Source organism: Andrena cerasifolii, chromosome 6, assembly GCF_050908995.1.
Source record: "Andrena cerasifolii isolate SP2316 chromosome 6, iyAndCera1_principal, whole genome shotgun sequence".
NCBI classification, from domain to species: domain Eukaryota; kingdom Metazoa; phylum Arthropoda; class Insecta; order Hymenoptera; family Andrenidae; genus Andrena; species Andrena cerasifolii.
The window spans coordinates 2,742,948-2,768,769 of record NC_135123.1 but is presented as its reverse complement, the minus strand read 5'-3'; the positions used below and the strand labels follow the sequence as shown (position 1 = coordinate 2,768,769).

Below are 25,822 nucleotides of genomic sequence, written 5' to 3'. Positions count from 1 at the left end.
ATCTCATATGATGCTGATTAAATTATGCGTATCTGGTGGCACACACATTTACTATTAGCATTTCTATTTTCATTACTCGCAAATTCGGTCACAGCATAATAACGCATCTGTATATTTATTTCCAGAAACGGAAAGGTAAATCCAAGCATCGTACCATAGAACAACAAATACCAGATGTTCCGACGCTGGAAGAATTTGAATGCCTGCTCGGAGAATCTCCTACAAGTTATCCGAAGGGCGAAAGCATCGAGAATGTGGAGAGCGAATTACATTCTGCCTCGATCGACACTCAGATTTATGAACAACGAACTGCTGAAGAGATTACACGAGCAGCAGAGTATAAGGTATTTACATTGTTTCGTTTAAAATTTCTAATACGACTATCTTTTGTGTTATCATCCATGAATCACCATATATTGAGTAAGTATAGGCAACTAATTGGCATTATCAAACAAAAACAATATTTATTAATATTCTGTACATTGTAGAAGGATTACGTTGTATTACGCATTAATAACATTACCATTAAGTGAATAAAGAATTGTTTTTATAGTATAGCATAAGAAGGCTTTTTAATTGTGTTTTCATAACTTTCTTCTCATGATTCTCCTGAATTTCAACATATAATGGCAACAGCGCCTTACAGACGCATTCCACTACAACCATGCACCGGCTTCACGTTCGGAGAGCTGCCAGCGACCGCTGGACAGCAGTGATGCCCGAGCTTCGAGAATTTTCGGATGGTCTCTTTCAAATTAACGTCGCAAAGAGCTATTGGGAATTTCCCGATCTAGGTAATCGAGGCGTGCGCTCCGCTTTTATGATCAGTTTACTAACTCGCACCCCAGATTACTGTAATAAGGTTTGAAAGCAATGTCGACTGGTCTCGTAGCCATCTCAATTTAAAAAATTTAAGCCACAACAGGGTTGATCGCGGCGCTATACCCTTGTATGGAGAGATTTTTCGCCACTTGCGAGTAAAAGCCACAATAATGGCGCATTCTTCCAATGAATGACATTAACGGAAGCCGGTATAGGCTTGGCGTTGAGTAGCTAAAACATTCAGACACAAAAATTGTAGAAAAAAATTCAAACACCGCTACAATCAAAGATACGTCCCATTAGTTACCCGTTACGTCCAATCTATGCATGCACTGCATTAAGGATAGAATTATAAAAAAGAAAACCAGAACAATAGATTCTGAAGTTTGCAGAACTAACACATAATTGAATAAAAATTTAATTTCTCAATTTATGAAAGAGAATAAAATACAGCAGGGTCAACTAACTCTCACGGGTCATCAACTGGTGGCTCACGGGCCACGGGGGGCACCTCTGTCTTGCTGCCACGCTGAACGGCCCCCTCCATACCTACCAGACTCTGACGATCGTAGTCGAAAAGAGAAGGAAAGAAGGACGAATCCACTGCGATCGTCAGTCTGGTAGGTATGGAGGCGGGCCATTCAGAGTAGCAGCAAGGCGTAGGAGCCCTCGGTGGCTCGCGAGTCACCAGTTAGTCAACTCTGAAATACAGTATCAAATAAACAGTTTCCAAAAGCTTTTCACAACAATTATGGTTAAAAAATTAATAATAGAAAAATTAAATAAACGTAAAATATTTTAAATTATCCATCATTAAGAGGGAATAATTTTTCCTCATTTTTCGGCGCAAATTGCATTCCGATATCTTTTATAGTTCAAAAGTTATACGAAAAATGCCCCAAATTCTTCAACCCAGCTCGAGAAATATCGAATAGCTCTTTGCGACGTTAATTTGAAAGAGACTATCCTAAAAACTTCGAAGTTTGGGCAGTGGGCATCATGCTGTCCAGCGGTCGCTGGCAACCCTCCGAGTGCCGGGCCGGTGAATGGTTGTAGTGGAATGCATCCGTGAGGCAGTGTTGCCATTTTCGTCTGTTCGCGCGCGCGTAGGTTGCAGTTTTAGCGGATGACCCTGTACCCCTCATTTTTCTGTTTACTGATGGTGCAGGTCATTATAGTACCCACAGAGATATAGCTAGGTCATAAAAGCGGAAGCGCTGTCTGTTTACATGTTTCGAGAGTCGGAACAAGCGAATCAGCAGATGTATGGGCAGAGAAGGGGCACTGGCCTTACTCAGGGCCAGAATCAGGGCTCTCGGGTACGCGGCTTGAAACTCAGAGCCTACCGATATTCTTGCAACAGCACTCCTAACCCAGACCTACGACCCTGGGTGCCGGGGCCTCAAAGACCGCTGCTGCTCGAGTGTTTCATTTATGATCTTTCTATATCTCTGCGGGGGCTGTACAGTGGCTCACAGCCATAATCGTACACTCTTTAAAATCACATAACTTTTTTAAAATTAATCCAAACGACTTAAGCTTTTTTTAGAAGCTAGAAGGATTAGTTTGCTAAGTGTCGTGATTCGTCGTTTTGAAAAAAATGCACTTGGTCGGAGTAGCAAAAAAAAAATAGAAAAGGTCGTTTTTTCAACTTTTTTTTGTGAGCCTGTAATGAAAATTCAAAAAGCCTGTTTGTAAATTAAAGTAAGTTGTATACGTGTCTAAAATTTCATGAAAATCGGTTAACGTTGCTCTGAGCTATAAACGCTTAAATATCGCAGAATAAGGTCGAGAATCGCGGAAATTCCCAAAATCAGCGATTCTCGACCTTATTCTGCGATCTTTAAGCGATTTTCATGAAATTTTAGACACGTATACATCTTACTTCATTTTCTATTTTTCCTTTTCTATTTTTTTTTGCTATTCCAACCAAGTGCATTTTTTTCAAAACGACGAATCACGTCACTTAGCAAACTAATCCTTCTAGCTTCTAAAAAAAACTCAAGTCGTTTGGATTAATTTTAAAAAAGTTATGCGATTTTAAAGAGTGTACGATTATGGCTGTTAGTCACTGTACTTCCGAAAGGGACCGGTGGCCGATTGAGATGAAACTCGGTGGGTATTAGGAGGGGTGTGGAAAGACCCCAAATATAAAATTTTAGCTTCGGCAATTAATGCGTTCAAGAGACACAGGGGTAATTGTGCATAAAAGGGTACACCTTACCGATTTTTTTAATCACTTTACCCCCCCCCCCCCCTAAACAATATTTCTGTTGACTTATACCGACGCAACGCATTCCACGTTCCAACTTGTCCCGGGTATTAGTATTGGTTGGGGCTAGATTAGTCCGGAGGCGCGCATAAAGCATGGTAGCGAACCGATGTGAGTTTGGCGATGCTAAAGATGAGACTGTGGTTACAAAATTTCAAAAATAAAAAATTGGCAGGACGGGAGGGTTCCCGGGTAAGTGGCAGGGTTGCCACCTTATCACCATATAAATCCCGGAGTGCCACACATTTCAACCCGGAGATTCGAATATAAACCCGGAGATAAAAAAAGCAAAAAAAAATTGTTCCCGAATATTCGGAAAACAAATGTGCAATTCTTTTAAGCTCAAACAATTCAGAATTTAAAAGAATCTGTTTTTTAATTAATAACTTCTATTGTATATTAAATTTGAAGCATTGTATAATACCACAATTTCATATTATCTCATTTTTTCCTACAACCCGGAGATTATTCCAATAAAACCAGAGCCCGAAGATTTGCTTCAAAACCCGACGTCTTCGGGCGAAAACCGGAGAGGTGGCAACCCTGGTAGAGGGGCCTGCACCAACGTTAAAAAAAATTACAAAAATAAAATTAACAATAACTTTTTATTAATATTTCGGAAACTAATAAATACCCGAAGCTACAATTTTAGATTTAGGCTCCACCCCCTCCCCCCTGCAAACCTCATTTCGATCGGCCACCGGTCCCTTTCAGAATAATATCCTCTGCGGGTACTATACATACTTTAGAGCAGTCCGCCGCAACTTTTTCTCGTCCAAGGCACACCTAAGACCTTCCCAGAATTCCACGTTATACCACAAGTAAAAATATATAAAACACATGGAAGTTGGAACACAAAGTGTATACACAGAAATTACATTTATTTATTTATGAAAAACTTTGTTGAAAGAAAGACTTGTGCTTCTCTCCTCTTGGAGGCATTGTGCCGTGGCACACTTAGCATCATCTCGTGGCACACCAGTTATGGAGCACTACCTTAGAGCTCGCTATCGTGTAACTATTTTGAATAATGTTCGCACTATGCATCTTATCAATATCTTGCATAAAAGAAATGTTATACCATATAAGTTGTTCTGTGATTAGAACAGGTTGCTACTGCATAAAAGTTAAATATTGTTGTTTCTAAAAAAGCTATCACAATTGCGTTTTCATTAACACAACCCGAAATCGTCACAGAATAGTTTGCAACTTTGATTGCATGTGTAATATGTGCAGGAAGTAATTTCTCACGTAGCTTTCCACGGATGAAAACATGTCTTTTACATTTGAATGCATACATCTTAGGCTGGTCTATCTTCAAAACGTTTCTCCAGACACTGTCGAATTCATGTTTCCCTGCCTACTAAAATATTTTACTTTGTTTTCAGGGTTCGCTAACCTGTCAACTCCTGTCAAACTTGTATAAACCACCTCTTTAGAGTTACTCCTATTGATTTTTTCCTAATTCAGTTTACGTTTGTGATGACTTCTGATTCAATCATCTAATATATTAATTGAATACTTTGATGTAGTGACTTGCAGTACTTGTTCTTTGTGGCTTTTATACAAGGATAGATACCGAACACGAAAATTCAAAAATATTTGAAACTTTGTGAATATATAGGGGATTTCCTCCTGATTACAACGCAATTTTTGTTTGCTGCTTAAATTCACCCTAAGGCGTGAAATTAACCCCTGAAAATTCAGCTATTTTCCGATTTTATTTTGTAACTCGCAATACAGATTGTCTCTTACAGAAGAGATAGAAACAAAGTTCCAAGACAAAAGTTACTTCTTTTAATTAGGACTGTCATTTGGTAACTTACAGATCTTACAGTTCGCGAGTTATAACACAAAATCAGAAAATAGCCGGAATTTAAGGGGTCAATTTCACCTCTTTAGAGTGAATTTGGGCAGCAAACAAAAATTGCGTTGTAATCAGGAGGAAATCCTCTACATACTCAAAGTCTCAGAATTTTTTTAATTTCTGGGTTCAGAATCTTTCTTTGTTAGCCCTCTGTTTGTAGAAATACCCATTTGCATTCCTAGTTTTTGTCATTGTATCATGTACTTGGGTTTTCAAACTGTGTGTCCTTAGTGCACATTTCCTAGTTGGGCAGGCTCTTTTACGATATATGTATTATAATACTAGTATAACTTTCTACAAGGAATTTATGTCACATGAACTAGCATAGATACAATCCTAATAATAGATAAAGCAGAAAGTTTATATGTTTGTGTGTTTGTTGGCTAAAAATTTTCAAACGGTCAACTCAGGAGTCATGAAAGGTGCCTCAGCTCATTATGCCTGGCCTATCCAGATGAATGTCACTATTTTCACAAAAACCTTTTTTTTATAAAATTAGAATCTAAATTCCGGGCAAAGCCGGGTAGTAAAACTAGTCATATATATTGTTAAATTTAAGATGAAGTAAATGAAACTACCAAGGCCATGCTTATTTCTATGAAATAAGCGATACTTTATTCGCCATTGACAAACGGCGAATGTAATTAGAAAGAAGCATACAAACTATAACATAATGTAAAAGATAAGCAAATTCAGAATGAAAACACTTAAGAAATTACACCACCCTGAGACGCTCAAAACAGCACGAAATTAGACGATTTTTTTTATCATACTATGAAGTGGAAATTTATTTCTATACTTATGGTTAGTCTGAAATTAGAAAGACCATGATTTTATTGTTCATAGATAAAATATCTAAAATGTAGCATACAATCTGTTTTATGCGAAAACCCATTTGTTTGTAATAAATGTGTTACCTTCATCTTGTTACGTGAAAAATTAATATTAATTCTCATCTTTCTCTAAATTTTTGTTGTCAAATCGGTATGTTAATAGTTAGGGATTCACTTTAATAGTAACTGTTGTCATACAAGAACAAAATTCCACTTAAAGATGCAAAGGATACAATTTGATATTCTTGAAAAATCAGTTAAATAGAATAATATTTATATGACTTTAATAATACCATTTGTAACTGCTACACAAAAATATTCATGTGGGTGTGTAAATTTACGGATTATTTTACCATTATTTGGGTGTAAATAATAGTGACAAATATTTTTAAATAAATTATAGGATGAAATTGATGATGATACTATAAATATTAATACGCCGCCGGAAAAAACCTTGGAGAAAAGTATGGGAAAGGCCAAGGACCTCAGCAATCAAGGCCTCAATTTCAATCCATCAATCAGTATGGAAAAAGTTAAAGCATTGGCCTCTGCGATGCAGGTGGTAAATAGTGTGCCTGATACTCTTGAATGTAATAATGAAACTGTGACATTAAATGCACAGCAATCTACATTGAGTACGCAAGACATAAAAAATGTATATGACAAGCAAGCAAAAAAACAATCAGAGTGTGCAAAGAATGAAGCTGATATATCTACTACGTTTAAAGACGTTATACCATTTACGGAGAGCCAATTAACGTCATTATATAACAACCAAGAATTAGCATTGGCTGATATGTTCATTTCGGAATTTACAGAAACTCAACTTAGAAGTACCACAACTAGGCAGCAGCATAGATTGCATGAGCTTTTAATGAATTATCTTCGCATAAGAAATCATTTCATTACAAATTCACACGAGTTGGAAACTCTAAAGAAAGCTTGTAGAGAAACGCAAAAGCAATTATGGTGCTTAGACAAAACCTGCATTACAGAGACAGGAGAGTGTCAGGATGGGAATCCAGTTACCGCTACGCATGAATATTCTATCGCCCATTTTAATCAACAGGCATTAGTGACCCTGTCGCGAAACTTATCGGCAATAAAAGAAATGTTGCACAATACCCAAGCGCTGTATTGTTATGAAGCTGAGCTATTAAGATTGCAAATTGAGCATTACATTCAAAGAGTATGTGTTTGTTGCAAGGAATTCACAAATCTCTCTCAAAATGCACCTGTAAATCTATTGCCAGTCTATATGTCCTCCCAAACGATACCGCAACTAGTGGAAATTAGAATGTGTATAACTATATTATTTAATTTTCAAAGGAAAGTATTAAGAGATGGAAAGTTTGTAACAGATACTAGAGAATGGCTTACGAAACTAGTGGCGATTTTATTAAGAGTGGCAACCTGGCAAGATCATTTATTCCTGCTGAATCATATTCTAAGATGTCCAGGCGGTATAATGAATTGGGCCCGAAGTTATGTTCAAATGCCAGTACCACAACAGTTTAATAAATTAAGTACATCTCCATTGAATGATGAGTATTTGGATCACATAATAACTACATTGGCTGTTATTTTATTACCAATAAAGGAGAGGGAGCAATTTCTTGAACAGGTATTTCTTCTGCTACTGCAATGTATATTAATCCTGTGGGGAAGTTCTGTTGTTTTGGTTCATAGATCGTTTCATCCCAGTTTTGTGTGTACAACTTAAAGTATAAAATAATCTAACTCCTTAAAGAAGGAATTTTTTGTGAAATGTCGTAGAATGAAGATGCTAGGGGTTGTCGGGTTTTAAAAACCGTGTTTAAAAAACGATTTTCTTTTATAAGTTTGTAAAATTCGAAAACCGGTTTTTAAATTTAAAAAAAAATATCGATTTTATATACTTGAATTAATATGTAAAAATGAATTAATTATTTAATTAAGAACGTTAACATTTTGACTTGAAATCGCCTGGGACACAAGCATATTGTAGTAGGTAACAGTTTACTGTAAAACTAATCTTCACGAGTTTATATTTTCGGAAGAAAAATACTAAATGAAATAATGATTTCTAATTTATATTTTGTACGGATTTTAGTTATTTCAGTTTTTTTATTTATTTGGTTTGGTATAGATAGAGTATATTTTATTTTGATATATTTTTATAATTCCATAAATATTAAAAAAACTGAACATTTTTAAAGTACAAATTTATTTTCTATTTTAATTATATTTTTCGTGAAAATTCGAAAACCGGCTCAACCAGTTTATGGGGAATAGTGGAATTCGAAAACCGGTTTTTTCAAAAGTCGGTTTTTGTGTAAACCCTAGAAGATGCCCCTTGACAAAGCGTATTTGCGACATTGTATACACTATGAGCATCGGATTTATTTACAGGGATAATTTAGCTGATCAAACAGTTAGGATAAAGTAAACAACAGAACTTCCTCAGAGACTTAATAAGTAAATAATCATTATTAACGAATACAATAAAGTTTATTATGTTAATTAGGTACAAATATCATTACAAGATACAGCATGTACCCTCAGCGATACAGTTTGGGTAATGTTGGATGAAGATGGAGAGGAAGATGAAGATATAGCTAATGCTCCAGCGCACTTATATGAAAATGATCTTATTTCTTTACTACATCAAATTCCTTTTGATAAAGTGTTTGAACATGTCTTGTATATCCAGTATCAGAATCATGGATATTACCAAAACAAAAATTATATTACTCATCATCACATGTTACGAATGTTTGCATTCTTTACAGTGATTGTTAAAATTCTAAAGCAAGGCTTAAAAACATACGACTCCCCAAGATATAGACAATTAGCTAAGCGGCTATGCGCATTAATTAGAGATATCGTGCAGTATGCTAGTGATCAGTGGGAGGAATTTGATAGAAGTCAGGTAATATCGGGTTGTATTTGATAATATTGTGATATAATGGTAAACCTATTTAATTAAAAAAATTTAATTTTTCTTTTACAGGTTACTGACGGATCAGTGTTAGTGAAACTTCAAGTTGAATTTGACTGTTTCTTTCTTAGATCGACTCTCTGTATATTTTCTTCACGTCGCTTAGGTGCATGGCAATATTTAGCTACTATCCCATATCATTTAATATCTTCCAATACTTTGTGGCAGATATTTTATATTTTACATACTGACTCGGCGCAAACAGATATACACAGTCCTGGTATAAATGTACAAAGTAAGTATAGTTACACGATAAAGGGACATCCAGACGCTGATACATGCTGCAGTGAAACACCGATGCATGCATCATGATGCAGGTTTCATGACTCTTGCATCTTGCTCACGCGTCTAGCTGATCAGCAAGATGCCAGTTCCGCTTCTGATGCTGAAACACGGAAACCGATCCACAGACGTAGCAACATACCCAGTCAGCCACGTCCGTTTTGTAGATTTCGCGCAACACCTGAGTACAAATGTTTGTGACAGGAAGACTACAGATTTGATACAGGATTTGTTATATTCGATGATGAAAGCAGACTGACAGCAGAAAGCCAACAGATTGTGCTGTCTTAACCTGCGAGCAGATTGGCGGCAGGGTCTGCTGGTACAATTTAATGGCAGAAATCGATCAGATTCTGTACAAAGCGATTTGGGGGCAAATAGACAGCAGAAATCAAGTAGATCCTGTTGACATAACCTGCGAGCAGTTTGGCGGCAATAACTGCGGAGAATCTGCTGGTACAATTTAATGACAGAAATCAAGCAGACCCTGCGCAGGATCTGACAGCAGAATGGCGGTAGAAAGTAAGGAGTGTCTGCTGATACAATTTAATGGCATTTTTAAATAATAGTAGTTCACGACGCGAGCGCTTCTCGCTTGCGAAATAGCACCGCGGTGGGAATAAGTGGTCCAGGGCTCGATCATTCAGGGCTCTCGAGTTACGCTCGCATTTGCCGGCATTTCACTGCGGAGTATATATTTGGTATACCCGTCTCTAAGGGCGAAATTATCAGTCGTTGCTTAAGACTAAGATCGTCTTAAGCATCCGTCATCCTTTACTAATCTACTAGACTAGTAGAGGATGCCATATGCTTAAGGCGATCTTAGTTTTAAGCAACGACTGATGATAATACCGCCCTAAGATGACTGAATGGAATAGTTATCATTAAAGGTCGTCGTCCACTAGGCTGAAGCGCGGCGAAGCGATGCGCCGCGACCACGCATCATATAACAGAAGAGCAGCAACGAACATTTCGCTTTGGTCGCCGCGCTTCGCTACGGCGTAATGGGTGACGGCCTTAATTCTTTTATATTTGGAAGAACTGTCTTTAAAAGTTTAAATAATTATTTTGAGCCTCCCTGGCATTCAATTGACCAACAACAACCTGCTAAGTAAAATATTAAAAATGTTATAATACCCGTCTAAAAATACATGGTTTTCCAACTTTTGTTTCTTCCATAAAATATGGTAAGAATCAGATCTTTCAAGTCGGTCTTATAAACGTGTTCTATATGTTATTTACGCTTAAGACTTTCGGACTGTTTTTAAATCTATACTATTATATAAAATTGTCTACTATGTCCGCATTGAATTATGGTTTTGCGATCAGAGCCTAACATCAGGATCTGACCCCAACACCATAGCTTAATGCGGACATAGTAGGCCCCGAATCTGACGTCAGGATCTGCTCGATTTCTGCTCCCAATCTGCGGTCAGACCACGGCAGCAGGATCTGCTCGGTATCTGCTGTCAAGCTGATGTCAGATCCTGACATCAGGCTCTGACCACAAAACCCCATAGTTAAATGCGGACATAGTAGGTCCCGATATCTGACGTCAGGATCTCCTCGAATTTGCTGCCAATCTGCTGGCATACTGCGGTCAGTTTGTTTACTGCATCATGATGCATGTATCAACGTTTCACTGCAACATGCATCAGCGTCTGGAGGACTCTTAAGAGAAGTTAAAAAAGATATCGAAAGTGAACAGTAAATAACACGGGTCTTTTATATCGTGATAATATTAAAGATTGGGAAAGCGAACTAAACTGTGCACAACTGCGTAAACAATTTGAAGAGAAATTGAGCAGCATGCCAGGAGATGAATCGTATTTCCTTCTGACAACATTTGCTAATATGGCTATGGCAAGAGCTGATAAAGATTATGACTTTGTGAAAGCAGCAACGATTGATTTATTTCAAGTACGCGTCATCTTTTGTAATTACTTTTGAGTTATGACTATCTAATTATAATCATAATTTATAGATTGGATTTCTCAGTGAAAAGACACAAGATTCCTGCTCAAAAGATGCGCGATCTCTTCTGTCAAACTTAACAAATAAATATCCCTCGCTTCTGTCAGATATTTTGCATAAACTAAAAGCCAACTTTGTATCGGTTGGAAAGGTACAAATAACAATTCTATCATACGCACATTCGTTTATAAATAGTAAACATCTAGTTTCACCTATAATTATTTTCAGCTAAGCCTGTATTTATTTACTGAATTGAAGATTGACAAGTGGGTTCCACACAAAGAAGACATAGCAATTCTTTCGGGATGGCTACATCAATATCCGTTAACATCGACCGAGAATCATCTAGCTCGATTAGTTCTTACCCACTTGAATTGGAATTTTGATGAGTAAGAACGCATTCCTGAATTTATCTCTATTTTACCAGTTATATCGATGTAAACATGTATATGTGTATTTAATATAATAAGGATTTAATTTATGTATTTACTACAGGAATGGTAGTTTATACCTTCCCATTGATTTACATAGACGCATAGCATTATTAATTGTTGAACTTACTATGAAGTATGTACCTGATACTCCTGTTCAAACTGCATCTTTATTAGCAGAAGGTGTTAAACAGGCATGATTTTATAATATTATCTCAATGCTTTCTTCGTGCAATGATTCTTTTCATGTTCTTACATTAAATTGAAATTTACAGGTTTCGTCAATGATACGGCCTCAAAATGCTGAACATGTCTTTTTGATATGGGCATGGGAAATGATTTCTAGACTTCGATTACATGTACTCGATCAGACTGACGTAGTGTGCCGTCACGCACTTACGAATCTTGCGGATGCATTTGCTCATATACCTGACATGGATTCCGATGACCATTTGGAGACATTAGTAAATGGAGCACGAGAAAAGCAACCAATCGCGTGCTATGTAGCAACAGTTATGACATTATGGGGCCACTCTATACCATTGATATGCTCGAAAGGTTTCAGTCAATTACAAATATTGCAATGTTATTACAAATACGAGCATGTGCTTACATGTTTACATCATATTCTACCGTTATTCTTGGATTGCGTTGATTCGTTGGTTAAAAATGACAAATTTATTGCTCTGATTATTTCTTTAATTACGGCTGATAGATCGTACATGAAGGTCGCTAAAAGTCTCATAGCCACAGAATTTCCTGGAACAATACTGAAACAGTTTTCAAACATGATACACTCACATTTATATAATTTTAAGAGGTAAATGATCACGCTTGTTTTAGACCTCTTATAGAATAAAAATCCATTTATTTACTATTGTAGGTATTGTTTACAAACTCCAAAGAATTTTGTTTATCTGTGGCTAAATGTACTCGTACTTGTACCAGATTGGAACAAAGACCAAAGCGTATTATATTTAATGGATACAGTGATCAGTGCAGCATTTTTCCATGCGGAAGCGAAAACAACAGTGGACAACATGTTTCAGAGTCTTTTTTCCGTAAGAACAAATTAAATTTACATGTTTTACTACGATCAAGATTGCATTAATTGTTAAGATTATAATAATATATTTTTGCAGCATTATTATAAAAGCTGCATCTACTTAGAATTAATTTTTACGAATTACTGTGATAATATCCAAACAAAGCGAGTTCGCAGCAGTAATTTCGTTGATTTCAACCAAATATCTCTCCTAAATCTTGAGCGAAAATAAACAAAGTGTCATACTTTTTGTGATACAATTTCAAATCCCTACTGAGGCCAGTTTTTTAAGTTTTTTTTTTTAAATTTAAATACCCTTTATTTAATAAACTTCGTCCCTTAACATTATTATAATCTCTAAAGATTACTACTTATTTATATACAGCAATGTCATGATACTAAAAGTTTGTTATAGCAGTTCGAAACATATAATGCAGCGAAGGCCAGTTCGAGCCATTGGGAGCCCGGTCTCCATGATGTTTTCCGGAGCCGCGTGGAAGGGGAGCTCGAAAGCCAATGATAACGTGGGCGCGCCACGGATGGGGAAAACTGAAGTAGTGTGCGGTGCTGCCTAATACCCGTACGATAGGCTTGAATGACTGGGATTCTTGAGGGCCTCAGTAATCGCTGCCACTGGGGCTCCTAAGAGGGCCAGTTATTTCAGCCTAGGGGTACGAGTCTGCACCGCACACTACTAGTTACACTCTTACAGTTTTCCCTATCCGTGGCGCGCCCACGTTATCATTGGCTTTCGAGCTCCCCTTCCACGCAGCTGTGGTAAACATCATGGAGCCCGGGCTCCCAAATGGCTCAAGCTGGCCTTCGCTGATATAATGGAATGCAAGGCTAGTTGTAAATATTTATTTTAATAATCATGTTTTTGCTACTATTCTGAAGTAAACTCGGCAACCAAATTATCTCCAATAATAAGAACATTTTATACAGACTGCTGCTTTGCAGAAACACCGTTTTTTATACTTAAAATTAGTGAGTAGAAAATTGATCATAAACTAATGAATGAGTTTCTATAGCACTTTTTTTTACTCAAAAGTTTATGTCTTTGTTGTAAAACTTAAACAATATTTTACAGATTTCTATAACTATGAAATCATATAATCTTTGTCGATAATTAAAATGTATAATTGGCATAAATTTAATAGTTATTCCATGCGAACTCGGACAGATTTCGGAGTAAGTTTTCGTAGATTGCTGAAATTTGAATATCTTGTTGTCTTTAGTGATATTAAAACGTACCTCAAAGGATTTTTCAAAAATTTGAAAAATGTCGATTTTACAGCTGTTTGAAGTTAAGTGCTAACTTTTTTTCAATACATTATAACTATGGAAATAGTAAACGGATGGAGATAAGCTTTATGGTGCTTATAGAGAAGACATTGAAGTTTTAAGAAAAAATTATTTCAGTTTAAATTTTTTTTAACCATTTTTGTGCAATTATTTTAAACAAATGCAAGTTTTTAACATCGGGCGCGATTTTAAAAATCTGAAAAAGGAGAATATATCATAGAAAAAGTGTTTTTGTACGTATATCTTCTAAAAAGTAGCAAATTTTCTTATATTTTAAGAAGATCTTTTTAAATTTCAACAATGTAACCAGGATTTTTGTGAAATGACCCTTTTGCATATATATAATCAGTATTAACATTTGGGAAACCACTATAACAATTAGTATCCATAATTATTTAAAGAAATAGTATTTAAAATGAAGAAGAAAATATATCATTAGATATTAGAACACATGAACCAGTCGATTCTGAATCTAGTACGCTCCGTGTCTTCTCAACGTGCAATACATTCTTTCCTTTCAATCAGTCGGGATTGAAGCACTCTAGATTTATCAGAAATAATTTAGTTAAAATTGGCGATGCCATTGACATCGCAAAAAGTTTCACAGAGAAGATATATTTATTTCCCTTGTTTCTCTCGTTCTTCTTAAATCTTTTGAAAATAATAGTTTTTATAACAATAGTCTTATTTATACGACATAATACACTTTCGTGTAAAAATATTTTCAAATTTGATTACGATCATTTTCAGAATACAACATCTAACCGGAACGTAGTAGCATCATTCGGATCATTTTTAAATTGGGCAACAGGTTCTTCAAATTCAAGCAGTCTTTTAGGAGGATCCACTCAATCAATTTGGGTTGCTTATGAAATATTGTCAATTGAACAGTATAACAAAGAAATTAAAACCGGGCTGTGGCGTGAAATCTTACGAGACTTGTCAATAAATCCTAAAATATCATTAGATGCCGCCGTCAAGGTATGTCGCATATAATATAATATATTAATCCTATTTTTTTATTACACATTACCTATACATTTTTTTTATGCGGTATATATGTTTTAGAGAGCTTGTGCCGCAGTGAAAATACAACCATTTGGGACCAATGGATTATCTATTTATCGTTGGTCTCAACAAGCACTAGATGCCCCCATGGATCATCCTATTCTTCCTCTTTTGTGGCAAAATTTTTTTGCTCTGTTTCTTGCTAGAGTTCCGTCCATATCGGGGTTTGTTTTGCGTGTCACATAATCGTACATGTTTCACATGCCTGCCCCTACATGCCACTTCTGTCATCTTTTCAGAGTGATTAATTACGGTGGAATTGGTGAAAAGTTTTTCGAGGGCATGATTAATTTAAGTTACTTAAAGAAATTGAAGAAACGATTGCACGATACCACCATGTACTTTCAAATGAAAGGAGAAAAAGATTTGGACGATGGAAAACCAATTACTGACGAAAGGCGAACCTTTTATTTTAATGCAGCAAAGTGCGTATTATTAGTCTATAAACGATACGTGAATTTTGAAGGAAACATATTAGAAATGATATCTTTGCAGATTTTATAAGACGTTAAGTTTGTGGCTTGAGGAACCGAGATTACAAGAACCTGGTCTTTATCTACCTGCATTACCTCCGCAATATATGTCACAGAAATTAGTGCTACTTGTTCAAGATGATTGGGTAAGGTTCTTGCATTCGTGGTTCATTCGTACCCAGAAGACGTTAGAGTAACGTGTTTCATAATATTTGTTTAAGCAGACTCCGTGGTTAGAATATGTTGATTTTTGGATAGCTCAACAGAACCAAATAAAGGCAGTGCAAGAGTGGGAACGTACATGTTATAGGGATCGGGAAACTCAATGCCAAAAGGGAACAAACACTTCCATCGCATTGTTCGAAATAGCCGATCCATTACGAAGAATTTTTAAAAGATTGACTACATACGAACGCCCTGCTCCACCGCCATCCTTAAATCGAAATCAACGAATTCTTAATTGTATACCTAGGGAGGATTTATACAATTTTAACGCAACCATCAATTTAATTAAGCCACATCTAAAGATAATACTGGATTATGCACAAACACATAATTTAATGATTTCTGAGCATACAGCGGTAGATTGTACCTTTTTGGAATTGGCGCCAACACTCTATCGAGAGATTGAAAATCATATAACGTTGCACGCACTGTGCGATTCAGCACCTGCGAATCAAAAACGATCTCGGCCAGGAACACCGCCTACCGTTCATTGCGCTGGCCCAGCAGTAATCAGGATTAAGGTAAGAGTTTTGTATCTTTCTTGTTTTGAACGAAGGAAATTTATATCGTAACTACTCTGAATTATTTACTCGGTATTTTAATATTTAGATAGCTGAAGCTCATGTTAGCGATGGTGTCGATCTCATGATAGCTGAAAATAGAGCAGAATATGAAAATTTATTAGTAAGAGCTAGTCAGCCACCACCTAGTAAAGTCACTCAAGGATGTGTTTTTATAGATCATTTAATTGCGTATGTGTAACAACAGTTGTCTCAGTGATTTATGGACGTCGATGTGAATTTAACTGTTATTTTGATACCTTGCAGAATGATAGAGCATGAAGTAACTATAAGTCGAACTAGTGAGAATACTACGATATTACACAAAGTTCAAGAAAGCGGCGTTAAATTATTTTATTACCTCATAGAATGTTATTCGGAAGAAGCAGCACTGTGTCTGCCAACAAAACAACTTATTACTACTTGTTTAGAAAAATTAGGGCAAGTAAGTATAATCATAGAGATTCCATAAGGATACTTTTAATTGGCACATTATTAATGCGAACGTTCTACAAGTTATTTATTAGTGGCGAGGAAAGTCAAGGCCCACATTTATTAAACACCATACTGCAAAGGCCAAACCTTGGCGGTTTACTCGGGCCATATTTCACACCTGTCGCTGGTGGTGCTTCAACATTCTTACAGATGTATCAAACTGTTGTCGAATTATCTACTGGCACTAACGTTGATCTGTGCTTCGTATTGCTATCAAAGGTGAGTTATTTGGAGTACATTTTACACGTTACATCGACGTGTAATTTTTCAAATATTTTTGGGCTTTGTAGTACGTATATATTTACAGTATTGTATTTTCACTTTGATTTTAGTTTGATATTGGGAGCTGGTTAAATTACAGACGTCCAAAGTTGAGCGAGCGATCGAGATTCATAGACTTAGTATCTACAGCTCTATGCAACATAGGCCTTAATCCGGACGAGGAGAAATTAATTTTACACGAGGTATTTGTGTACTTGATGTACGACAGATTTCATTTTCAATGTTCAAATTTCCATACATACAGAATGGTTGAAAATTTGGCAGGGTTGAAATACTCACTAGACTTAATCAGAAATGCTTAATCGACATATGTTGATAAATCAATCCTTTTTGAGTATTATTTCCACTGCTCATCGTTTACTGGTACTTTTATAAAATATACATTTGGAAAAAGGTGTCAGTATTTTGGACCGCCTCGTTATTTTACACTTATTTTCAGGTAATATCTAAATCAAATTTATGATGAAAATTGAATAGGACAGCAGATCCAATTGCGCGTTGTCACTCTCGTCTGTTGATTTAGTTAGACTCGTCAAACTTTTTTTTTGTGAAGATACTTAAGGGGAATTTCCAGTCTAGAGCCCCCAAAATAGGTGATTTTTTAGGAATTAATTGAAGGAAAACTACTATATATAATTTAATGCGACTTGTCGCATTGTATTAAGGATGTCTTAAACTAGAGAAATATATTTTTTGTTTTATAATTAATTATTGCAGATGGCACTGGGGAGTCGTTAAAGTCAAGGCGTCAAAAAATTGATCCAAATCGGTGGGACCTGTACCTCCAAAAGTTATTATCCGATTCGACTGAAACGTTTCTTATTTTGAAGAATATACTTCTGGCTAGGGGGGAAACCAGAAAAAATTACAAAAATGACATTTGTTTAGAAACCAACGACACTTGAAGTTTGAAATCACTTTTTCCCTATAGTTTTCATCCTTTCAACGCCTTAGAAAATTATAAATTTTCAATTTTTTGTATTTTTTTCCGATATGCCTCCTAGTCAGAAGTATATTCTTCAAAATAAAAAAAGTTTCAGTCAAATCGGATAATAGCTTTTGAAGATACAGCTCCCACCGATTTGGATCAATTTGTTGACGTCTTGACTTTATCCACTCCCCAGTGCCGTCTGCAATGATTAATTATAAAACAAAAATATATGTTTCTATAATTTAAAACATCCTTAATACAATACAAAAAGTCCCATTAAATTATATACAGTAGTTTTCCTTTAATTAATTCATAAAGATTACCTATTTTTTGGGGCTCTACACCAGAAGATTCCCTCAAGGGGTCATTCTGGTAATCACGCCGCAAAATTCGGCAACATGCAGGTTTTTGTGTAAAACTTCAGTGAATACAATGAAGAACAATGTCAAACTTTTTTTTCATTTATTAAGCTACATATAATGTATACGGAACAATTGTTTAAATACACTTTTAATTGTGTTTTTTCAATGTTATCTGGAGTTAAAAATCGCGCCATTGAAAAGACGGCTGAAGTGATTTCAGCTCAAAGACTCCTCTGAAACAAAAATACCAAACTGATTCTTAATCATTATGAGTACCGCTATCACAGGTGCCAGAATGAGCCACGTAAGTCAAAATTTAACAAAATTGCGCGCATTCAAATTTCAAGTAAGAATGGAAAATTTCGAAACTTGAAATTTGAATGCGCGCAATTTTGTTAAATTTTGACTTACGTGGCTAATTCTAGCACCTGTGATAGCAGTACTCATAATGATTAAGAATCAGCTTGGTTTTTTGTTTCAGATGAGTCTGTGAGCTTAAATCACTCCCGCCAGGGAGGTATTTCTTTTCAAAGACGCGATTTTGAACTCCAAATAACATTGAAAAAACACAGCTAAAAGTGTATTTAAAAAATTGTTCCGTATACATTACAAGTAGCTTAATAAATGAAAAAAAGTTCAACATTGTTATTCATTGTATTCACTGAGAAAAAAAAGCCTGAATGTTGCCGAATTTAGCGGCGTGATTACCAGAATGATCACTTAACACGTTCTAATATTACGTTCTAATATCTGTATATTACAATTTAATGTTATCATTAGTTTTTAAAGTACTATCGGGATCTTAAATCGTCTCGGCGGCATGACGTCAAACGTGAAAACAAAATTCGGTAGTATGAGAATATCAAATGTGTGTTGAAATGGAAAGATTGCATATAGAATGCGTTTTATAACAAATTGAAATAGCAGAGGAATAAAATAATTCCATGCAATCTCTGATAATTTGTTTTTATACTGCAAAGGACGAATCAGCATGATGGAGATCGCTAATTCCTATGAAAGGGTTTATTTGTGAATATGTTGACTAAGCACTTTTAATTCAGTTGAGTCAGTATCAGAAGCCTACAAACGTTTGAATAATATCCCTTTTCAATACCTCTTCACATAATATACGTTTCCCCGTAGTTGTTTAGAAATCATTTACGACTGGTTTTGCTACATGAATTTCCCGAACACTATGGCGAAGTTTTAAGTGCTGTATTAAAAAGTAGTGAAAGTCAAAACTTATCACTAGATGTCTGGCGAGATTTATTAGGAACGCTCAGTGGTAAACCAAAGAATGCGTTTGTAATTCAATTTGCTAAAGTCAGAGACGACATTCGCCACTATGCTACTGAGCAAAGGCTTCTTTCTCGGCAAGAGGTTTGTCTACTTGCTTGTGTTTCTTTCGCAAAGCGTTACTTCCCTTGTAAGTAACTTGAACGCGAATTTATATGGTTTGCACTTCATTGCAGATGCACGATACTGCTATATTATTGAGTAGACATTTTATGCAAGAGCGTTTACAGTATGGTCTTTATGGATTATATCCAAAATACAGAGTTTACAATGAACCGATAACTATATTTCTTGGTATGGTGGGTCATACCCTTGTTGTGCTCACTCTTCAAACTGATAGGGGTTCTTTAGGCGATCAGTGTAAGTTTATGAAACAGATATTACGTTTTATATATGATTCTTGTGCGCGTAATAATTTTATTGTCTCACTTAAAGTATGCGAGAAAATATGGCCTGTCTTAAGTGAAATGTATGCACCTTGGATTACACCGTATTGGACGCGAAATTTAAGGGAGCCAACCGCCGCATGGATTCAACAACTTACAGATGATAGATCCGTTTTGTTACCGTGGATCATTACAGACGGCCTTTATGCTAACAAAATTGTAGCAATGTTCGTTGAATGTATCCGTTTTATTATCGATACATTACCAGCATCCAGCAAGATCCTCTGCTTCGTCTGGCAGTTTTACGTCACTAATTTTGCACACGCTTCAGTTAAGGAACATATCTTAAATGTCATTCATGGCAATCTTTTATCATTACCATGGGACCGTTTTTATCCGGGCGTAAATGATGTAGAATTTATGATAAAAGTAATTGATCAATACCTACCAGATAGTCATTTATTTCTCGGCAGTGTATTTATATATGTGAATTGGTCAATTTGGATAAATGATTTTCTAGCAACACAGCCATTGCCTGTTGCAGCAAGAATGCACGTTTGTTTGTTAAATTTATTGGTAAAGTTATCCAACGAACCAAATGTTAGACAGGTAAATTGAAAGTACATACATTCGTGCAGAACAAACTTTTTTCAGCTCTATTAACTTTTTGTGCAATATACTAAGAGCTTCTAAGAGTTTTTAAATTGGAATTCTAAAATAGTTTTAAAACTGCTTGAAATTTAAAAGTGTGTGTTTATTCCAGAATCATAAAGCGATTCAATTAGCAACGGAGGCTGAAAAGTTTTCTTGGCATTTGCTAGACGCAAATGCTTACGATCAAATAATTAATTGGCACGTGATGAGTTGTGATCCAAGAGTTATTCTTTGCGTCGACAACGATCAATATCACCCTCTAGACACAGCTGTGAATAAGTAAATATAATTTCATTATATTAGTTTACGTCTAAAAATTATAAACGCTTATTACATGTTTTCTGATAAATTCTGCTCTACAGTTTATTAAAGGTATCGGCAGGCTATGACCCTGTAATAAATCACTTTCACCCGACTACGTTAAAGAAACGACAAATGTACATTCGTTCTTCGGTAAAACTGTTGATCAGTTGTACAACACGGTACAAATCTCTGCTGTCTACAAATCCAAAAGCATTTACTAATACATTGTTGAAAATGTTAGACGATATGGAAGCTGTTATCACGAATAGTAAGCACGATGCATTTTATATTCCACACATTATTCCGAATGATAAAATTTCTAATGAAAATAGCAAAACTTTTTAGCTGTTTCGGAACCACAACAAGTTACAGAAGCAAGTTTATTAATCACTGAACTGCTTCATGCAATGAATCAAAGTGGACTCCTTATGGAACATCTTCGCACTAGTTGGACATCATGGCTTCTAAAAAGGACGGCTACAAGTCCGCTTCTCGTAGGTTTACTTAAAGTCATGTCTACAGCAATTACTTCGCCATCTATACTTGGAGAATTAATGGAGGCTGCCCTGGAAGCATACTTTAAATTTAATGGTGCGTAACATAAAATTTTATATGACAAATTCCAATAGGTATAATATGCTACTCATAAATTGTTTTTAAATAAACAATAACGCTAGCTCTACAACAATAGCGGGGGGGGGGCAATGGGGCAGAGTTGCAATATAGAGTAGCTGTGGGAAGTCTCAAGAAACAGGAACAAAAGGAGGGAGTGCCAGAGAGTCGAGTCAATGGGTAGAGAGGGAGGGACAGATATCCTTATGAGGGTAAACAAGCCGTCACCCCATCAGGCCAGAGGCATCGTACGCGTGTGCTCGCGCAATCCGAAGGCTTTTAGCGGGGACGTGAAGTGGACCCGGCAACTTCGGGTTCAGGACGATGTGTAAAGACGAGCTCACGGGGTGGATAGGAGATCTGGTAAAGCGGCGTCGAGACACGGTTTCATATACCGCGAATTCATTTAGTGACGGGCTGGTACCGCCAAGGCCGGAGAGGGTGGCTTGCGCAACGCATAATGACTCCGGCGCACCTACGCGTGCGCCTTAGGTAGGGATCGCCCACCCTCGTCGATGGTCACCCCCGTGAGTACGGTCCGTCCGCAAGCTAGCCCGGGCCTATAAAAAGCGGACGCGTACCCGAGAAACGGGGTAGAATCCTGGCGGGTTAATGCGTACCATGAGGAGGCGGCTATCCAAAGCCATTTCCTCCTCCTTTGGGAGGAGGCCCATCTTCCTGGGCCGTGCAAGGTAGATGGTGTGGTCCTCCGGACCAGGTGGCAAGTCGTCCATCCCTGCTCGGCCCCGGCCGTTGAAGGGAGGCTCTTGGACCCCGTGACAGCGCAGGGGAAAGAGATGCAGCCACACCGGGCGGCGCGGTCAGCCCTGGGGGAACTCCCGCTCTCCGATTGTTTGTACACTCACTGGCCGCATGGCCCGAGTGACGCCCGGGACCCCGGCACGTGCCGCATGCTCCCTCCGCTATAGGTCGCAACTAAATCGACTAAATCGACTACAACAATAGCGTCATCATAATGAAAATGTTTCCCTTCTACATTCCAGAGTTCGACAAAATTTCAGTAGCCGTTTCTTGTAGGTTTTCGTTTAAATATGTTTAGACAAAACGATCAAAGGGAAAAGAATCACCCGAAATGCACCCATTTTTACAGATATCTTTCAATTTATTTCCAAAACTAAGGGTTTAGGAGAAATTCGGAATACTCCATGCAATGCAGCAGACATTTTTCCTGAAGAAAGCATTAACAGAAGTGGTAAGTCACGTTCTGCTTTCAGTTCAAAGGCGAAATAGTTTGGCAAAACGTGCGGCGACGACAGTGGTAGTCACGCGATAAGGGGGCAGACCACTGTAACGGTCCGAAATGTAAGGGTGTTTTCGGGAATTTATTTTAACCAAACAACGCAAGTAAATCAATGTATTGCTTAGTATAGTTAATAATGTACATATCGAAGGGTAAGAAAAAATTTTTTTCAATCAAATTCGTAAATCCGTTTCCTGTATACTCTTCGTCAAAATGTGCGCTGCGGCAAAATCGTGCTTATCGCGTTGACAGTGCCCAGGCCATATGGTTAATCCGAATTTAAAAAGACAAGAATATTTAGGAACTAGAAGCCTACGCCTATTACATGACGATCAAAAAAGTCTAAATCGCAAAAAAAATACAAAATGGCGGACCACTGAAAAAAATCATGTTTTCGGGGTACAAAATTGGGGAAATGTTGATAAAAACAATAGAAGCAGGTCGTTAATTGAAAAAAACTGATCGTTACGTAATAGCAACGGGTTTATCGTACAATAAATGCCTTTGCTCATGTCAATTGGATGTATAGTTTTCTCTGTAAACCGTCAACGCGGTTGAAAAATGTAATTTCGAGGAAAACGCGCTCAAAGTTCCGCTCGGCTTAGTCGCGCGCTTGACACCGCTTCACGGGAAATACTATATCTCCGTCAATTTTGCGAATTTCTTCATAAAATTTGGAGACAGTATTCTTGAAGCATACGTCTTTCGGAAAGTGTGAAAAGAAAAAATCAATTTTTCCGATTTTTACAGTGGTCTGCCGCCTTAAACGATTGTGTTACGCTGAGCCGCAGTGGATCACGCGCCCCGGTTGACTACCACTGTCGACGCCGCACGTTTCGCCAAACTATTTCGCTTCTGTATTAAAAACAAAACGTGACTTACCACTTTTGTTGATGCTTTCCGAAGGAAAAATGTCTGCTGCATCGCGTGGAATGGTCAGATTTTCTCCTAGACGCTTAGTTTTGGAAATAAATTGAAAGATGTCTTCAAAGAAGGGGGCATTTCGGGTGTCCTTTTTCCTTTGATCGTTGTTTAAACATATTTAAATGGCCATAATGCAACATTCACTTGTATCGTTGTTTCGACACAAAAAATGTTCAAAGTTGAAAATTTGCAGTTTTTTTCAAAATCGAATTTCTCAAAAACTGAAGGTGATGGCGACAAACGGTTTGCGGATTCGTTTGCAGCGCACGAAAACGTATAAGAAACGGCTATTGAATGGTACAAGTCCAGATGGCTGTCGAACTGTGTTATTATTGCATACCTGTCACTAATTTATTTAATTGAAAATGCTACGTAGTAATATACACTTTGTATATGTAAGCATAATTACAGTATTACAAAGGTATCTTAACAGTAAGCTGTCAAACTTCGGTAGCTCATTCTCACACTTGCGCATGAAAGAGTTATATATGGCCATATGTTCGAAAATGTTTCATTTTTAGTTTAAATGCCTTTGGCCTGTGGTAGAATTCCGGAAAGATGCCTGAAAATGTTAGGGATGCAGATACTATTATAATTTTTCTTCGAGTTAATAATAAACAAAAACAGAACCTATTCTCGCCAGAACGAGTCTACGCGTACAAAAAAAAAGTTAATCGGTATTTAGTTGCAAAGTAAGATGTAAAACACTATCATACGTAAAAAATGTCGAATTATATAACCTTTTATTATTGTCAAGTTCAGTAGAATTAGATCCCAAAATTAAACCGCTTATCTTTCGAACTTTTTACAGTTACTTGTATAATGTTTACTAATACTCATTTATGCAGAATGTGTTAACGATACTTGTGGTTATGTTTATGTGTTACAGTATTAGATAAAGTTCAACCAACATGGGCTTCAGTGTTGACCATTTTGCAATCAGTGATACCTCGACAGCCACCGTTACAATTAGTTTTAGTTTCTGAAGGAAGGCTTCTTGCTCTGTACGCTACTTTACTAAAGCGACTTCCAACGTGCCGAGATATCAGAGAAGAAGGAATGCTCCTCATAAATTTAGTTGACTGGATCTCTGCTATAAGGCCAACGTAAGTGATACATTATAGAACTTTCTATATTAACATATACAGGGAGTTTCATCAGAGTTGGGCAAACTTTATTTCGAATAAATCTGTAGAGTTATTCGTGAATAATCTGTATTCTCCTTGTCATATAAGGAGGAACCCGCCGACCGACGAGTTCAGCCTTGTTCTGCGCATGTTGGCGCTCATTGGTGCCGGAACAAGCTACTATTGGTTATACCCCAACCAATGCTCCCTTGGAGCTAATTAGGGTTTATACAAAAACCGGTTTTTGAATTCTACTATTCCCAAAACACCAGTTATACTGGTTTTCGGATTTTCACAAAAATATATAATTAAAATAGTAAATAAATATTTGTACCTATTTTAAAAATGTTCAGTTCTTTAATATCTATGGAATTAATATAATATAACAAAATAAAATAGACTGCATACCAAACGAAATGAAAAAAAAACCTAAAATCCGCACAAAATATAAATTTTTTACAGTGGTACCAAATTATAAATCTTTATTCCATTTAGTATTTTTCTTCAGAAAATATGTACTCATGAATACAGTTTTACAGTAATGAATTAACTGTTACATATAACAATATGCTTGTGTCCGAGGCGAGTTTCAAGTCAAAATGTTAACGTTTCTAATTAAATAATTAATTCGTTTCTGTATATTAATTCTACTATATAAAACCGGTTTTTTAAATTTAAAACCCGGTTTTTCAATTTTACAAAGTCATAAATAAAAACCGGTTTTTAAACACCGACAAACCCTAGAGCCAGTGAGCTCATTTTACATGCGTGAAACGGGTTCCTTCTTATATGACAAGGAGAATAGAGTTATTCGTGAATAACGAATAAATCTGTAGCGTTATTCGCGAATAACGAATAAATCTGTAGCGTTATTTGCGAATAACGAATAAATCTGTAGCGTTATTCACGAATAACGAATAAATCTGTAGCGTTATTCGTGAATAACGAATAATTCTGTAGCGTTATTCGAGCCAGATTTATTCGTCATTCGAGAGAACTCGGCGACGAATAAATGTAATAAAGCGGCGTGACAGTCAGGAGAACGCTCATAC

The 25,822-nt window shown here is 36.6% G+C and overlaps 1 protein-coding gene across 3 annotated transcripts in view; it reads left to right on the top strand.

Moving 5' to 3' along the window:
- Positions 1-25,822, top strand: part of Epg5 (ectopic P-granules autophagy protein 5) — a 29,938-nt gene that overhangs the window by 539 nt on the left and 3,577 nt on the right. The window contains exons 2-27 of one of the 3 annotated variants that reach the window (XM_076814012.1): positions 126-344; positions 6,198-7,418; positions 8,301-8,705; positions 8,787-9,009; positions 10,804-10,976; positions 11,041-11,181; positions 11,259-11,419; positions 11,526-11,655; positions 11,737-12,281; positions 12,345-12,522; positions 14,562-14,792; positions 14,880-15,043; positions 15,119-15,304; positions 15,375-15,498; positions 15,577-16,098; positions 16,187-16,329; positions 16,405-16,582; positions 16,654-16,851; positions 16,965-17,096; positions 19,351-19,587; positions 19,680-19,863; positions 19,939-20,498; positions 20,653-20,822; positions 20,906-21,114; positions 21,192-21,437; positions 24,533-24,749. In XM_076814012.1, the coding sequence (XP_076670127.1) occupies positions 126-344; positions 6,198-7,418; positions 8,301-8,705; positions 8,787-9,009; positions 10,804-10,976; positions 11,041-11,181; positions 11,259-11,419; positions 11,526-11,655; positions 11,737-12,281; positions 12,345-12,522; positions 14,562-14,792; positions 14,880-15,043; positions 15,119-15,304; positions 15,375-15,498; positions 15,577-16,098; positions 16,187-16,329; positions 16,405-16,582; positions 16,654-16,851; positions 16,965-17,096; positions 19,351-19,587; positions 19,680-19,863; positions 19,939-20,498; positions 20,653-20,822; positions 20,906-21,114; positions 21,192-21,437; positions 24,533-24,749 (7,097 nt within the window). Of the gene's footprint in view, positions 1-125; positions 345-6,197; positions 7,419-8,300; positions 8,706-8,786; positions 9,010-10,803; positions 10,977-11,040; positions 11,182-11,258; positions 11,420-11,525; positions 11,656-11,736; positions 12,282-12,344; positions 12,523-14,561; positions 14,793-14,879; positions 15,044-15,118; positions 15,305-15,374; positions 15,499-15,576; positions 16,099-16,186; positions 16,330-16,404; positions 16,583-16,653; positions 16,852-16,964; positions 17,097-19,350; positions 19,588-19,679; positions 19,864-19,938; positions 20,499-20,652; positions 20,823-20,905; positions 21,115-21,178; positions 21,438-24,532; positions 24,750-25,822 lie in introns of those variants that run through there. The other 2 variants (XM_076814013.1, XM_076814014.1) reach the window with 2 other exon arrangements.